General features: G+C 47.3%; 1 protein-coding gene across 4 annotated transcripts in view; it reads left to right on the forward strand.

Moving 5' to 3' along the window:
- COX6B1 (cytochrome c oxidase subunit 6B1) overlaps positions 1-15,875 on the forward strand; it is a 39,120-nt gene extending 23,245 nt beyond the window's left edge. For all 4 annotated transcript variants that reach the window (XM_088459923.1, XM_088459924.1, XM_088459925.1 and 1 more), the window contains exons 3-4: positions 12,087-12,187; positions 15,670-15,875. In XM_088459923.1, coding sequence (XP_088316049.1) covers positions 12,087-12,187; positions 15,670-15,723 — 155 coding nt within the window. In that variant the 3' untranslated portion in view covers positions 15,724-15,875. The remainder of the gene's footprint in view (positions 1-12,086; positions 12,188-15,669) is intronic.
- Positions 15,876-16,090: the final 215 nt, after the last annotated feature.

The following is a 16,090-nucleotide window of genomic DNA, read 5'->3' on the forward strand; positions in this document are numbered from 1 at the left end:
ATATAGTATTACTCTCCCACTACAGCTTTCTATGTAGTATTACTCTCCCACTACAGCTTTCTATAGTATATAGTATTACTCTCCCCCTACAGCTTTCTATAGTATATAGTATTAATCTCCTGCTACAGCTTTCTATAGTATATAGTATTACTCTCCCACTACAGCTTTCTATAGTATATAGTATTACTCTCCCACTACATCTTTCTATAGTATATAGTATTACTCTCCCACTACAGCTTTCTATAGTATTACTCTCCCACTACATCTTTCTATAGTATATAGTATTACTCTCCCGCTACAGCTTTCTATAGTATATAGTATTACTCTCCCGCCACAGCTTTCTATGTAGTATTACTCTCCCACTACAGCTTTCTATAGTATATAGTATTACTCTCCCGCTACAGCTTTCTATAGTATATAGTATTACTCTCCCGCTACAGCTTTCTATGTAGTATTACTCTCCCACAACAGCTTTCTATGTAGTATTACTCTCCCGCTACAGCTTTCTATGTAGTATTACTCTCCCTCTACAGCTTTCTATAGTATATAGTATTACTCTCCCACTACAGCTTTCTACTTCAGGGTCCATAGGGGGTCCACAGGGTTGACCTTGGGGTTATAGCTGGAACAAGATCCATGGGCACCACACAGTTAAGCTTTTAGCTCCCAGGATGCACTTGGGTCCTCCTCTATACCCCGCCCCCGAGCCACAGGCACCTCAGTGTAAGCTGGTGCCCGGCCGGAGTTGGTCACCGCGCAGGGGGGCTGCAGGAGCAGCCCCCAGAAGCTTTTTATTTTAAGTTAGATTTTATTTATTTTTAATCTCTTTTTACTACAGACGGCAGCGAAGGGCTGTCTGTACAGACGCCCACGCTGCCGCTCTGATCCCCGACTGGCGCCGCGACGCCAGTACTGATCTGGGGATCGCGGCGGGAGGGTAGAGTCCGTACTAGCCGGACTCTGTCTACCTCCCAGGACTGCTGCCGGAGTCGCCGGGGATTCAGGTAAGCCGCGCGTCGCTGGCTAGCGGCGGCGCGCGGAATGCCTTAAATGCAGTCCTTTTGCCTCCGGTCCTGGGGACAGACCGGAGGCTGCTGGCAGTGGCGGCGGGCCCCCCCCCCCATAACCCGTGGGACCACTAGACCACCAGGGATAAAGGGGCTAGCGGGAAGCCAGCATCGCTGGGGTTATGGCCAGCCAGGGGAGGAAGCCTTCCCTGTCAGCGGCTCCTCCCCTCAGCTCAGCGCGCCTTTCAGCACGTAGTCTGGCGTCGCTGAGCTGCATCTACTCGGCCACTCCTCCTCTGAGGTCTCCAGCGGCCATTTTCCCAGTGGCAGCGCTGATCTCAGGGAGCACGCGGACCGGTCCCCCTGTGTACCTCTCCCCTGATTAAGGACAGCGTACACAGCACTATAGCCCTCCCAGACACTGAATCTGGGCAGGTTGATTGTAGTGTAAAGGTGCAGTGAGTATATCTTCCTGCATGGTATGTGACTTTTGCTAGTGCTGCCTGTCTGTGCTTATTTTCTACTTACTGTCAGCTTATACCTATCCCTTTACTTCTCCTACAAGCCCTACAGGTGTGTGGGGGAGGGGCGTTTCTACTGACCTCACTTATGTAGATCACGTATTTGTGAGGTCCGTCACATACAGTTGTGTGCTACTCAGTGCCATATTGTGGGCTGTTGTTCAGCACACCGGTGAGTGCGTTTTACTTCTACCCTGGTGCCAGATATATAATATATTCTGTCATGTCAGACGAGGAGGTTGAGCGCTCAGTGGCTCCGGTGTTGGCCTCCTGCGGACGCTGTTCTGCAGGAGTAGATAGGGAGGATTTGTCACAGGATGGCCTGTGTAGTCGATGCCAGGTGGCTCCTGGCCCATCCAGACCTTCTCTGGCGCAGGAACCACCGTGGGCGATGTTTTCTCAAGTGCTGGTGTCTATTGCGGACCGTCTGTCGGTCCCGACTGCTCTCCCTACTAGGGCGGTGCCCCAGCCGACCATCCCCCATTCCCCGAGTGTCCCGCAGTTATTGCAGAGTCCTCCTGGGTCTCAATCAGTAGGTCCCTATGCGGGGTTGCCTATGTATATACAGGCTTCCCCTGTGCCGCAGCAGCCTGTGGTACCTTTTCAGGCCCCTATGGCGACTCCTCCACCATGGGTGGATGTGCTCTCCAACTCCGTGCAAAATTTGGCGGCCGCTTCCTCGGCTTTTCAGTCAATGTTGCAGACTGACATGCCTTCTAGGATTTCAAAACGCCCACTCATGACACGGGCTGCTCAGGTATCGGACTCAGAGGGTTCCTCAGATGATGGGGAGGTCCCTGATGACACTGACTCGGACGCCTCGGTCCAGGAAATGGGATACCAAGTCGTCCATTAATGTGCGAGCACTAGTTAGGGCGGTGCGAGCTATTCTTCTTATAGAGGATGAGGCACCGGTTCCTAAGTCGAAGTTTCCTAGTTTCAAAAAAACTAAGGTGGCTTCTGCGGTGTTTCCCCTGTCGGATCAGTTGACGGATCATATGGCGGTAGCTTGGCAGGCGCCCAGTAAGAGATTCCTTCCTCAGAAGCGGTTGGCTTCTAATTACCCCTTCCCTGAGGCACATTGTAAAAAATGGGAAACTCCACCGGCGGTGGATTCCCATGTCACCCGTTTAACTCGGGGCGCCACCTTACCATTACCGTCGATATCCTCGCTGAAGGATCCCACGGACAGGAAAGTTGAGACTTGCTTAAAGTCTATTTACTCCCTCTCCGGGGCGGTGGCCCGACCGTCCATGGCCATCTCCTGGGTGGCCAAGGCCATTGAGGGGTGGGCCAATGCATTGGAAGATACCTTCCCGGACGACGCTCCGGATGTCCAGCGGGCGTTGTTGGGACAAATGAGGGACGCTGCTTCTTACATTGGTGAAGCTTCTTTAGATGCTAGTCTGCTGACCTCGCGGGTATCGGCTGCAGCGGTGTCTGGCCGCCGATCCTTGTGGTTGCGGTCCTGGAGAGCGGACTCTGATTCAAAGAAGGGTCTGGAGGCCTTACCTTTCAATGGGGAATTACTATTTGGTCCGGACTTGGACAAAATAGTGGACACCCTGGCTAAATCCAAGTCGGCCTTCCTCCCTTCGGCGGCACTGCCTGCTAAGGTTCGGAGTTCGGCTTTTCGTTCCTTTCGGGTTCAGGGTAAGGCGAAAGGTCAGTCCTTCCCGAGACAGTCTGCGAGTAAGACTGCCACTAAACCCAAGAAGCAAGCCTGGAGTGCTCGGCGCCCTTCTTCCAAGCAGGAAGATAAACCTGCTGCCTGATGGGACGGGCCTCCCTCTGGGGGACCTCAGAGTGGGAGGCCGACTTCTTCTATTTGCCCAGTGCTGGCACAATACCACCACGGATGCCTGGGTTCGAGAAGTGGTCTCCCAGGGGTATGCCCTGTCTTTTCGGCACAGACCACCCCACCAGTTTTTCTGCACAAGTCCTTCTCAGGACAAGGCCAAGGCGTTACAGGTTCAGGAGGCTATAGAGTCCTTGCTGAAAGCAGGGGTCATTGTTCCCGTTCCTCTATCACAACGAGGGACGGGGTATTATTCGTCTCTGTTTCTGGTGCAGAAACCCAATGGTTCTCATCGCCCTATCCTCAACTTGAAGTCTCTGAACAAATTCCTCAGAGTTCCCAAGTTCAGGATGGAAACGTTACGTTCCATCATTCTGGTTATGGAACCGGGGGATTACATGGTGTCCCTGGACATCCAGGACGCCTACCTCCATGTTCCGATAGCATCTTCACACCAGCGGTATCTGAGGTTCGCTATCCTTCAACACCACTATCAGTTCCGGGCGCTACCCTTTGGTCTCTCCACGGCACCGAGGGTGTTCACGAAGATTATGGCGGTCATGGCCGCACATCTTCGGAACCAGAATGTACGGCTGCTGCCGTATCTGGACGACCTCCTGTTGCTGGCGAGCTCCCCGGAGGTACTGCTTCAACATCTCCACCTGACGATCGCTTGCCTGCAAGCACACGGGTGGTTGATAAATTGGAAAAAGTCCTCCCTAATTCCATCACAGCGGATGGTTCATTTGGGAGCCCTGCTGGATTCGCGTCAGCAAAGGATCTTCCTGACTCCGGAGAAGGTCGCCTCCCTACAGCTGCGGATACACAGTTGCCTGAGCCGTTGCCGCCTGTCGGTCCATTCGGCTATGAGAGTTCTGGGGTCCATGGTGTCGACATTCGACATGGTGGAATTTGCCCAGTTCCATTCCCGGCCCCTGCAGGGGCTGATTCTATCAGAATGGAACGGGTTACCTCACCGGATCCGCTCTCAGGTGTTGGTGTTGTCTCCGGACGTTCGGCAATCTTTGGCTTGGTGGCTTCAGACAGCTCATCTGGTCGAGGGGCGCCCATTTTGGATCCCGGACTGGGTCCTGCTCACGACGGATGCCAGTCTCCGGGGTTGGGGGGCAGTGACCGGCTCTTTGTCGCTTCAGGGTCGTTGGTCAGCGGAAGAAGCACTTCTCCCCATCAACATCCTGGAACTGCGGGCAGTATACAGGGCCCTGTAGTCGTCCGGCCCCGCTCTTCACGGAAGGGTGGTACAGGTGCAGTCCGACAACGCCACCACGGTGGCGTATATCAACCACCAAGGCGGAACTCGCAGTCAGGCAGCGATGTCGGAGGTGTCTCGTATCCTGACTTGGGCGGAGGGTCACATTCCGGCGATCTCGGCGGTCTTCATCCCCGGAGTCCTCAATTGGGAGGCGGACTTCCTCAGCCGTCACGACGTGCATCCCGGGGAATGGTCGCTTCACCCAGAGGTGTTTCAGCTACTCGTGGACAGGTGGGGACTGCCGGAGCTGGACTTGATGGCCTCCCGTCACAATCACAAGTTGCCCGTTTACGGGTCAAGGACAAGAGACGCAGGCGCAAGTCTGGTGGACGTGCTGTCGGTGAAATGGACGTTTCACCTGGCGTATCTGTTTCCTCCGCTATCCCTGCTTCCTCGGGTTCTGCGGAAATTCAAGCAGGACGGCGGCATGCTCGTGCTGGTAGCTCCGGCGTGGCCCAGACGTCCTTGGTACTCCGATCTCAGGAGCCTCTCCATCGACGCTCCGTACCTTCTTCCTCAGCGTCGGGACCTGTTGTCTCAGGGGCCCTGCCTTTACCCGGATCTGGGTCGGCTGTCTTTGACGGCGTGGCTCTTGAGACAGCCGTCTTGAGGTCTCGGGGCTTCTCCAGTTCGGTTATTGGTACCATGCTCAGGGCACGCAAGCCTGCTTCAGCACAGATTTATCACAGAGTGTGGCACACTTACTTTCAGTGGTGTGAGTCCAGACATTATGATCCTCAGGTGTTCCGAGTTTCTAGGATCTTGGAATTTCTTCAGTCAGGATTGGATCTCGGCTTACGCCTTGCATCTCTGAAGGTTCATGTGTCCGCCTTGTCCGTGTGGTTTCAACGGCGGATTGCAATACTACCAGACGTTCACACCTTTTTCCAGGGTGTTCTCAGGATCCAGCCTCCCTTTGTGGCTCCTTGGGACTTGGCGGTGGTGCTACGGGTCCTGCAGGGTCCTCCGTTTGAGCCTCTTGAGGCGGTGGAGCTCAAGTGGCTGACATTTAAGACGGTTTTTCTCCTGGCAATTGCTTCGGCCAGGAGGGTGTCTGAATTGGGGGCGCTTTCCTGTCGCCCTCCTTTCCTGATTTTTCACCAGGACAGAGCGGTGCTCCGCACTCGTCCTGAGTTTTTGCCCAAAGTGGTCTCGAAGTTCCACATTAATCAGGAACTTGTTGTGCCAGCTTTTCAGTCCCCTGATCTTTCAGCTGGTGAGACTTCCTTAGATGTGGTCCGGGCGCTTAGAATTTATGTAGACCGGACGGCTTCGGTTAGGAAGTCTGATTCCTTGTTTATCCTCTTTGGTTTTCACAAGAGGGGTTGGCCTGCCAACAAACAAACGTTAGCCCGTTGGCTTCGTTCCGTTATTTGTGAGGCTTATGCACAAGAGGGTTTACCTGTGCCAGCCTCTGTTAAGGCTCATTCCACTCGTTCTGTGGGTCCCTCTTGGGCTGCTAGACGTGGCGCTTCTGCTGTTCAGCTGTGTAAGGCGGCCACCTGGTCTTCTATTCAAACGTTTTTGAGGTTCTATGCGTTTGACACCTTCGCCTCTCAGGATGCTTCCTTTGGGCGCCGGGTGCTCCTTTCAGCACAGGAGCGTCCCCGCCCTTAGTTGAACTGCTTTGGGACATCCCCAAGGTCAACCCTGTGGACCCCCTATGGACCCTGAAGTAGAAAACAAGAGATATGGTAAGAACTTACCTTTGTTATCTCTGTTTCTACGAAGTCCATAGGGTCCAAAGGGCGCCCGCCCTGACGCACCTGGCTTCAAATGGGCTGTGTGGCTGGTCACCGGTTTTCCGTCTCCTATTGCTGTGAGTATGGTTTCTTGTGTGTTCCAGTCTTCCTTCTCTCTGTTCCATATTCTCCTCCGGCCTAGGCTGCTTACCAACTGAGGTGCCTGTGGCTCGGGGGCGGGGCATAGAGGAGGACCCAAGTGCATCCTGGGAGCTAAAAGCTTAACTGTGTGGTGCCCATGGATCCTGTTCCAGCTATAACCCCAAGGTCAACCCTGTGGACCCTATGGACTTCGTAGAAACAGAGATAACAAAGGTAAGTTCTTACCATATCTCTTGTTTTCTATAGTATATAGTATTACTCTGCCGCTACAGCTTTCTATAGTATTACTCTCCCGCTACAGCTTTCTATAGGATATAGTATCTCTCCCGCTACAGCTTTCTATAGTATATAGTATTACTCTCCCACTACAGCTTTCTATAGTATATAGTATTACTCTCACACTACAGCTTTCTATAGTATATAGTATTACTCTCCCGCCACAGCTTTCTATGTAGTATTACTCTCCCGCTACAGCTTTCTATAGTATATAGTATTACTCTCCCGCTACAGCTTTCTATAGTATATAGTATTACTCTCCTGCCACAGCTTTCTATAGTATATAGTATTACTCTCCTGCTACAGCTTTCTTTGTAGTGTTACTCTCCCACTACAGCTTTCTATAGTATATAGTATTACTCTCCCGACACAGCTTTCTATAGTATATAGTATTACTCTCCCGACAGCTTTCTATAGTATTACTCTCCCGCCACAGCTTTCTATATAGTATTACTCTCCCACTACAGCTTTCTATAGTATATAGTATTACTCTCCCACTCCAGCTTTCTATAGTATATAGTATTACTCTCCCACTACAGCTTTCTATAGTATATAGTATTACTCTCACACTACAGCTTTCTATAGTATATAGTATTACTCTCCCACTACAGCTTTCTATAGTATATAGTATTACTCTCCCACTACAGCTTTCTATAGTATATAGTATTACTCTCCCACTACAGCTTTCTATAGTATATAGTATTACTCTCCCACTACAGCTTTCTATAATATTAGTATTACTTTCCCACTACAGCTTTCTATAGTATATAGTATTACTCTCCTGCTACAGCTTTCTATAGTATATAGTATTACTCTCCCGCCACAGCTTTCTATAGTATTACTCTCCCGCTACAGCTTTCTATAGTATATAGTATTACTCTCACACTACAGCTTTCTATGTAGTATTACTCTCCCACTACAGCTTTCTATAGTATATAGTATTACTCTCCCGACACAGCTTTCTATAGTATATAGCATTACTCTCCCGACACAGCTTTCTATATAGTATTACTCTCCCACTACAGCTTTCTATATTATATAGTATTACTCTCCCACTACAGCTTTCTATAGTATATAGTATTACTCTCCCGCTACAGCTTTCTATAGTATTACTCTCCCGCTACAGCTTTCTATAGTATATAGTATTACTCTCCCGCTACAGCTTTCTATAGTATATAGTATTACTCTCCCGCTACAGCTTTCTATAGTATATAGTATTACTTTCCCGCCATAGCTTTCTATGTAGTATTACTTTCCCAATACAGCTTTCTATAGTATATAGTATTACTCTCACACTACAGCTTTCTATGTAGTATTACTCTCCCACTACAGCTTTCTATAGTATATAGTATTACTCTCCCGCTACAGCTTTCTATAGTATTTAGTATTACTCTCCCACTACATCTTTCTATAGTATATAGTATTACTCTCCCGCTACAGCTTTCTATAGTATTTAGTGTTACTCTCCCGACACAGCTTTCTGTAGTATATAGTATTACTCTCCCGCTACAGCTTTCTATGTAGTATTACTCTCCCACAACAGCTTTCTATAGTATATAGTATTACTCTCCCGCTACAGCTTTCTATAGTATATAGTATTACTCTCCCACTACAGCTTTCTATAGTATATAGTATTACTCTCCCGCTACAGCTTTCTATAGTATATAGTATTACTCTCCCGCTACAGCTTTCTATAGTATATAGTATTACTCTCCCGCTACAGCTTTCTATAGTATATAGTATTACTCTCCTGCTACAGCTTTCTATAGTATATAGTATTACTCTCCCGACACAGCTTTCTATAGTATATAGCATTACTCTCCCGACACAGCTTTCTATATAGTATTACTCTCCCACTACAGCTTTCTATAGTATATAGTATTACTCTCCCACTACAGCTTTCTATAGTATATAGTATTACTCTCCCGCTACAGCTTTCTATAGTATTACTCTCCCGCTACAGCTTTCTATAGTATATAGTATTACTCACACTACAGCTTTCTATAGTATATAGTATTACTCTCCCACTACATCTTTCTATAGTATATAGTATTACTCTCCCGCCATAGCTTTCTATGTAGTATTACTTTCCCACTACAGCTTTCTATAGTATATAGTATTACTCTCCTGCTACAGCTTTCTATGTAGTATTACTCTTCCGCTTCAGCTTTCTATAGTATATAGTATTACTCTCCCGCCACAGCTTTCTATGTAGTATTACTCTCCCACTACAGCTTTCTATAGTATATAGTATTACTCTCCCGCTACAGCTTTCTATAGTATATAGTATTACTCTCCCGCTACAGCTTTCTATAGTATATAGTATTACTCTCACGCTACAGCTTTCTATAGTATATAGTATTACTCTCCCGCCACAGCTTTCTATGTAGTATTACTCTCCCACTACAGCTTTCTATAGTATTACTCTCCCGCTACAGCTTTCTATAGTATATAGTATTACTCTTCCGCTACAGCTTTCTATAGTATATAGTATTACTCTCCCACTACAGCTTTCTATAGTATATAGTATTACTCTCCCCCTACAGCTTTCTATAGTATATAGTATTACTCTCCCGCTACAGCTTTCTATAGTATATAGTATTACTCTCCCGCTACAGCTTTCTATAGTATATAGTATTACTCTCCCGCTGCAGCTTTCTATAGTATATAGTATTACTCTCCCGCTACAGCTTTCTATAGTATATAGTATTACTCACACTACAGCTTTCTATAGTTTATAGTATTACTCTCCCGCTACAGCTTTCTATAGTATTACTCTCCCGCCACAGCTTTCTATAGTATTACTCTCCCACTACAGCTTTCTATAGTATATAGTATTACTCTCCCGCTACAGCTTTCTATAGTATATAGTATTACTCTCCCACTACAGCTTTCTATAGTATATAGAATTACTCTCACTACAGCTTTCTATAGTATATAGTATTACTCTCCCACTACAGCTTTCTATAGTATATAGAATTACTCTCCCACTACAGCTTTCTATAGTATATAGTATTACTCTCCCACTACAGCTTTCTATAGTATTACTCTCCCACTACAGCTTTCTATAGTATATAGAATTACTTTCACTACAGCTTTCTATAGTATATAGTATTACTCTCTCACTACAGCTTTCTATAGTATATAGTATTACTCTCACACTACAGCTTTCTATAGTATATAGTATTACTCTCCCACTACAGCTTTCTATGTAGTATTACTCTCCTGCTACAGCTTTCTATGTAGTATTACTTTCCCACTACAGCTTTCTATAGTATATAGTATTACTCTCCCGCCACAGCTTTCTATAGTATATAGTATTACTCTCCCACTACAGCTTTCTATAGTATATAGTATTACTCTCACTACAGCTTTCTATAGTATATAGTATTACTCTCCTGCTACAGCTTTCTATAGTATATAGTATTACTCACACTACAGCTTTCTATAGTATATAGTATTAGTCTCCCACTACAGCTTTCTATAGTATATAGTATTACTCTCCCGCTACAGCTTTCTATAGTATATAGTATTACTCTCCTGCTACAGCTTTCTATAGTATATAGTATTACTCACACTACAGCTTTCTATAGTATATAGTATTACTCTCCCGCTACAGCTTTCTATAGTATATAGTATTACTTTCCCACTACAGCTTTCTATAGTATATAGTATTACTCTCCTGCTACAGCTTTCTATAGTATATAGTATTACTCTCCCACTACAGCTTTCTATAGTATATAGTATTACTCTCCCGCCACAGCTTTCTATAGTATATAGTATTACTCTCCCACTACAGCTTTCTGTAGTATATAGTATTACTCTCCCGACACAGCTTTCTGTAGTATATAGTATTACTCTCCCGTTACAGCATTCTATGTAGTATTACTCTCCCGCTACAGCTTTCTATAGTATATAGTATTACTCTCCCGCTACAGCTTTCTATAGTATATAGTATTACTCTCCTGCCACAGCTTTCTATAGTATATAGTATTACTCTCCCACTACAGCTTTCTATAGTATTACTCTCCCACTACAGCTTTCTATAGTATATACTATTACTCTCCCGACACAGCTTTCTATAGTATATAGTATTACTCTCACACTACAGCTTTCTATAGTATATAGTATTACTCTCCTGCCACAGCTTTCTATGTAGTATTACTCTCCCACTACAGCTTTCTATAGTATATAGTATTACTCTCCCGCTACAGTTTTTTATAGTATATAGTATTACTCTCCCGCCACAGCTTTCTATAGTATATAGTATTACTCTCCCGCTACAGTTTTTTATAGTATATAGTATTACTCTCCCGCTACAGCTTTCTATAGTATATAGTATTACTCTCCCGCTACAGCTTTCTATAGTATATAGTATTACTCTCCCGCTACAGCTTTCTATAGTATTACTCTCCCGCTACAGCTTTCTATAGTATTACTCTCCCGCTACAGCTTTCTATAGTATATAGTATTACTCTCCCGCTACAGCTTTCTATAGTTTATAGTATTACTCTCCCGCTACCTTGCAGACAGTTGATGTATGGTGCGCCTGACATCTTTAGGTCATTCTCCTGTTATCGCATAGTCTGTAGCCTGTTAGTTATGGTGACACCACCGGCCCCTGTGTATTACTCTCCCATCCAGTCTGCCATTTACGCTTTTTCAGCTATGGAAGCTGTTTTTATGTTACCTCTTGCACGGCGCTGCATACACCTTGTGGCGTCTAACAAATAAAGGAAGATAATGATTAAATATGGGGCCAGTAAATGTGCATTTCATTTTCCAAGTTGGTAATTCTACAGTTTTTTTTTTAGGTTGTATTTTTGGATTTATTTTTCTTTAAAATAAAATGTGTTATTGTTGTTCTATAGCGTTCCTGCCTCCCATTGTGCTGCTGACGCTTTCCCTAAAGTCTTTCATGTGTGCCACAGTGTCCCATGGGGGATAAAAGTTTGGGGGGTGCGCACGGTGTCTATTCACAATGCAGGCAGAGCTTGGGGGCAGCCCAGCATCCTCTAGCAGGGGTGTACAATAAGCGGCCCTCCAGCTGTTGTTGAACTGCTAATCCCAGCATGCCTTGTAACAGTTTTAGCATGACCAAATAGCAGAACTGTGGCAGGGCATGTTGGGATGTGTAGTTCTGTAACATCTGGGGGGGCTGCTTATTGCCCACCCTTACCCTAGATTGATGGAAATGGGGTGTGACCTCCCCCGAGAGGAAGTGCAGTAGGTGCTTCTAACCCTGGCACACATGCTGGCATTGCTCTTACTGCTGTGCTCGTGTTATAAAGAGGCTCATATAGTGGATATAATGCTGCTTTATGTACAGACAAGACTTTCTAATGATCATCCTGTGTCCCTGCTTAGATTTCCATCGCTGCCAGAAGTCTCTGAGCGCCAAAGGGGTGGACATCGCTCCGTGTGAATGGTACCAACGTGTGTATAGCTCCATGTGCCCGTCGTCATGGGTAGGTGTTGTCATACGTTCCTCTTGTCTGCTCACATAATTACTTTAGCTTGCATGCAGTCGTGCTCATAGATGAACAACCGCTATCACACTGAGCACAAAAATAAGTTGTTCCAAGGGACCCCTCACTTTAAGAAATTGGGGTACTTCATTGTTTCTGGGTTCCATCGCAATTTATTCTTTTGAGCTCCCCATATAGCGTCAGACCCCGCCACATGCCATAAATCGTCACACTCCTATTTCCAGTACTGACAATGCTTATAATTACATTGCCCTGATCTCACATAGCAAACACCTGCAGTGCTGGGGCAGACAGAAAGGTTAGGGGCATGCAGTGCTGAGGGGGAGGGGTAAGGGTAGATAGCAGTTGGGGTAGTGCTGGGGGGCAGGCAGAAAGGTAAGGGGCAGGCAGTGCTGGGACAGACAGAAAGGTAAGGGGCAGGCAGTGCTGAGGGGGAGGGGTAAGTGTAGATAGCAGTTGGGGCAGTGCTGGGGGGCAGGCAGAAAGGTAAGGGGCAGGCAGTGCTGGGGGCAGGCAGAAAGGTAAGGGGCAGGCAGTGCTGGGGGCAGGCAGAAAGGTAAGGGGCAGGCAGTGCTGGGGGCAGGCAGAAAGGTAAGGGGCAGGCAGTGCTGGGGGCAGGCAGAAAGGTAAGGGGCAGGCAGAAAGGTAAGGGGCAGGCAGAAAGGTAAGGGGCAGGCAGTGCTGGGGGCAGGCAGAAAGGTAAGGGGCAGGCAGAAAGGTAAGGGGCAGGCAGTGCTGAGGGGGAGGGGTAAGGGTAGATAGCAGTTGGGGCAGTGCTGGGGGGCAGGCAGAAAGGTAAGGGGCAGGCAGTGCTGGGGGCAGGCAGAAAGGTAAGGGGCAGGCAGTGCTGAGGGGGAGGGGTAAGGGTAGATAGCAGTTGGGGCAATGCTGGGGGACAGGCAGAAAGGTAAGGGGCAGGCAGTGCTGGGGGCAGGCAGAAAGGTAAGGGGCAGGCAGAAATTATATGTAATTATAATGCACCCTCTACCAATTCCTCCACTGGCACTCTCTCCTGGAGGATCCAATGTAACTCTCCTACAAATCTCTTACCCTCTCCTTCCTACATCTCCAACTTCATCACCCTCCACACTTCCTCCACCCCTCTTCGCTCATTCGATGACTGCTGCCTTTGCTCCACCCCTCTTCGCTCATTCGATGACTGCTGCCTTTGCTCCACCCCTCTTCGCTCATTCGATGACTGCTGCCTTTGCTCCACCCCTCTTCACTCATTCGATGACTGCTGCCTTTGCTCCGCGCTAGTTACCACTCAGTCCTGCCTCCAAGACTTCTCCTGCGCTGCCCCTGATCTATTGAATACGCTTTTTTATCAGATTCTTTCCCTTCCTTTATTACTTCAAAAGCTCCCTCAAACCTCTCCTAACAGTTCCCTTGAACCTCCTTAACCCCTTGTATCTTTCCAATACCCCCCCATTATCTGTCCCCTTAGAGTGTAAGCCCTCCCTCCCCTCTTCTTTCATCTCTTCCCCCACAGTCACGTAACTAAGTTGATATGCATGTGCATGTAATTATGCACACACACATGTAGGCTGGTCACCAGGTTATTTTGTTTCTTTGTTTACCCTGTTTTGTAGTATCGCCCTGTATGGGCTACAGAGCTTTTTGACGCTTTTTAACTAAATGTTAATAAAATTGTACTTTTTCTGTCACCACTGTACCAGTCGTATATACACTGAAGTGCCAAAAGTTATGGGATATGTATGTATGTATATGTCTAGTATCATGTATGACACCTCTAGCCCAGCGAAGTGTAGCAACTCTACATTCCAAAGGTGGTCGGAAGACTTCTGGAGAGATATTGACCCATGCCGTCTGGATAGCTCCCTGAAATTTGTAGGTGCAGGATCATGGGTGCAAATGGACCTTTCCACCATGTCCTATAAATGCTTGATTGGGTTCATGTTGGGTGAATGTGGTGGCCACACCTTTCGTCAGAACTCTCCAGAATGCTCCTTGAACCAATTCTAGACAACTTTGGACTGATGACTCATTATCCTACTGGAATATTCCATCGTTGTGGGGGTACATGAAGGGCTGCAAATGGTCATCAAGCAATGCAAAGTAGCGGTTATCGGTCAATGATGAGTTCAGGCGAACCCGCCCCACCCCACCCCATTATGGAACCATCACTTGTCTGCACGGTGTCTTGTTGACAAGTGGGGTCCATGGTCTCATAGGGTCTGCTCCACACTTGAACCCTACCATCAGCCCAAAACGATTGGAATCGGGACTCTTCAGACCATGCTACATGTTGCCAGTCCTCCAGGGTGTAATTAGCAACGTCACAAGCCCAGGTGAGGCGCTGTGTCCGGTGTTGTAGTGGTAACAGGGGCACTCTAGTGCGTCTTCTGCTACCATATGCCATTGAAGCTAAAGAACGCTGCACTGACCTGCTGTATGTGTCTGGTACCTCCTGCATTGAATATGGATGTGATTTGAGCCAGTGTCGGTTGTCTCTTAATACAGACCATTGTGGCCAGATGACGCTGGTCACGATCATTAAGAACCTGTGGTTGGCCACTGCGCTGTCCATGGTGGGTGGTAATGCCTTCCATAAGGTATTCCTGGTACACATGTGACACACATGATCGAGGAATGTTGATTTTCTTAGGAAATGGAATGTCCCATCCGTCGGACACCCACTATCGTGCCCCGTTCTAACACCGATACTTCATGTTGCCTTGCCATGAACAGCCTAGCTGGTGTTCAGACTGACTCACGAGATGTTACATTACAACTGATGCAGGTCTGAGCATTTCCAAGACGTCGCAGTACGGGTTGGAAGAGTAGACTGTGGCGTCACACCGTCCTTGGCTGGCCGGGTTGGAAGAGTAGACTGTGGCGTCACACCGTCCTTGGCTGGCCGGGTTGGAAGAGTAGACTGTGGCGTCACACCGTCCTTGGCTGGCCGGGTTGGAAGAGTAGACTGTGGCGTCACACCGGCCTTGGCTGGCCGGGTTGGAAGAGTAGACTGTGGCGTCACACCGGCCTTGGCTGGCCGGGTTGGAAGAGTAGACTGTGGCGTCACACCGTCCTTGGCTGGCCGGGTTGGATTGGCCACTGCCTTCCAGTTGTGCAGCCTATGTTACTCCAGCAAGAGCTTCCTGACAAGTGTAGCTGTGGCTATATATTAGGAAAAACACTTGAGGCAACTTCTTAGTTTAAGTTAATAGCCCTTTAAGAGCAAACAATTTGATTTGAATGCCATTTTCTTCTAAACTACCAACCTTTAGCCCCCAATATGTTCTGTGCAGGGCTAGTCATTGAAGAAACTGTCCTTCCCTTCAGTTTTTATATAGCTAACTCTTCATTGTGCCACTGGCATCATGTGTCCAGTCTAAAGAGCAGTTTGCCAGGCAGCAGGGCGCTGGTGTTATGCAAATTCATTTATGTGTATTGGTCAATGTTTTACTAGCATTTATTGTTCTCTTTGTCTGCTGTAGGTGGAGAAGTGGGATGAGCAGAGAGAGGCCGGTACGTTTCCTTGCAAAATATAAAATGGTCTACCTGTCGTCAAAATGGACTGTACTCAATTCCGCTGATCTTCTATGAAGTACATTTAGACCGACCTTAACTGGATATCGTCCATGTGAATTTATTCCTTAAGTAAAATTTATTTCTATGTCAATAAAATCTGAAGAATTCCTTGCGCCTTGGTTTAAATTCCTCTTTTTGCTCTGCGTTTAGGAAGGCAGGGACGGTTTTGTGGCAAGGTGCTTAAAGCCACACTAATGAGATCTGCATGTTGTCCCCACCTGTACCGTGTCACACTGTATCTCCTCTCTCTGTTGACCGGGCTGGGGGTCTCATTGTGGTGCTGGAGACCCTGGCGAGACAATAGGGCAATAAATTGGAAAGCATCAG

The sequence above is a fragment of the Taudactylus pleione genome, unplaced genomic scaffold (assembly GCF_031769625.1).
Source record: "Taudactylus pleione unplaced genomic scaffold, aTauple2 ptg000952l, whole genome shotgun sequence".
Lineage (NCBI taxonomy): Eukaryota > Metazoa > Chordata > Amphibia > Anura > Myobatrachidae > Taudactylus > Taudactylus pleione.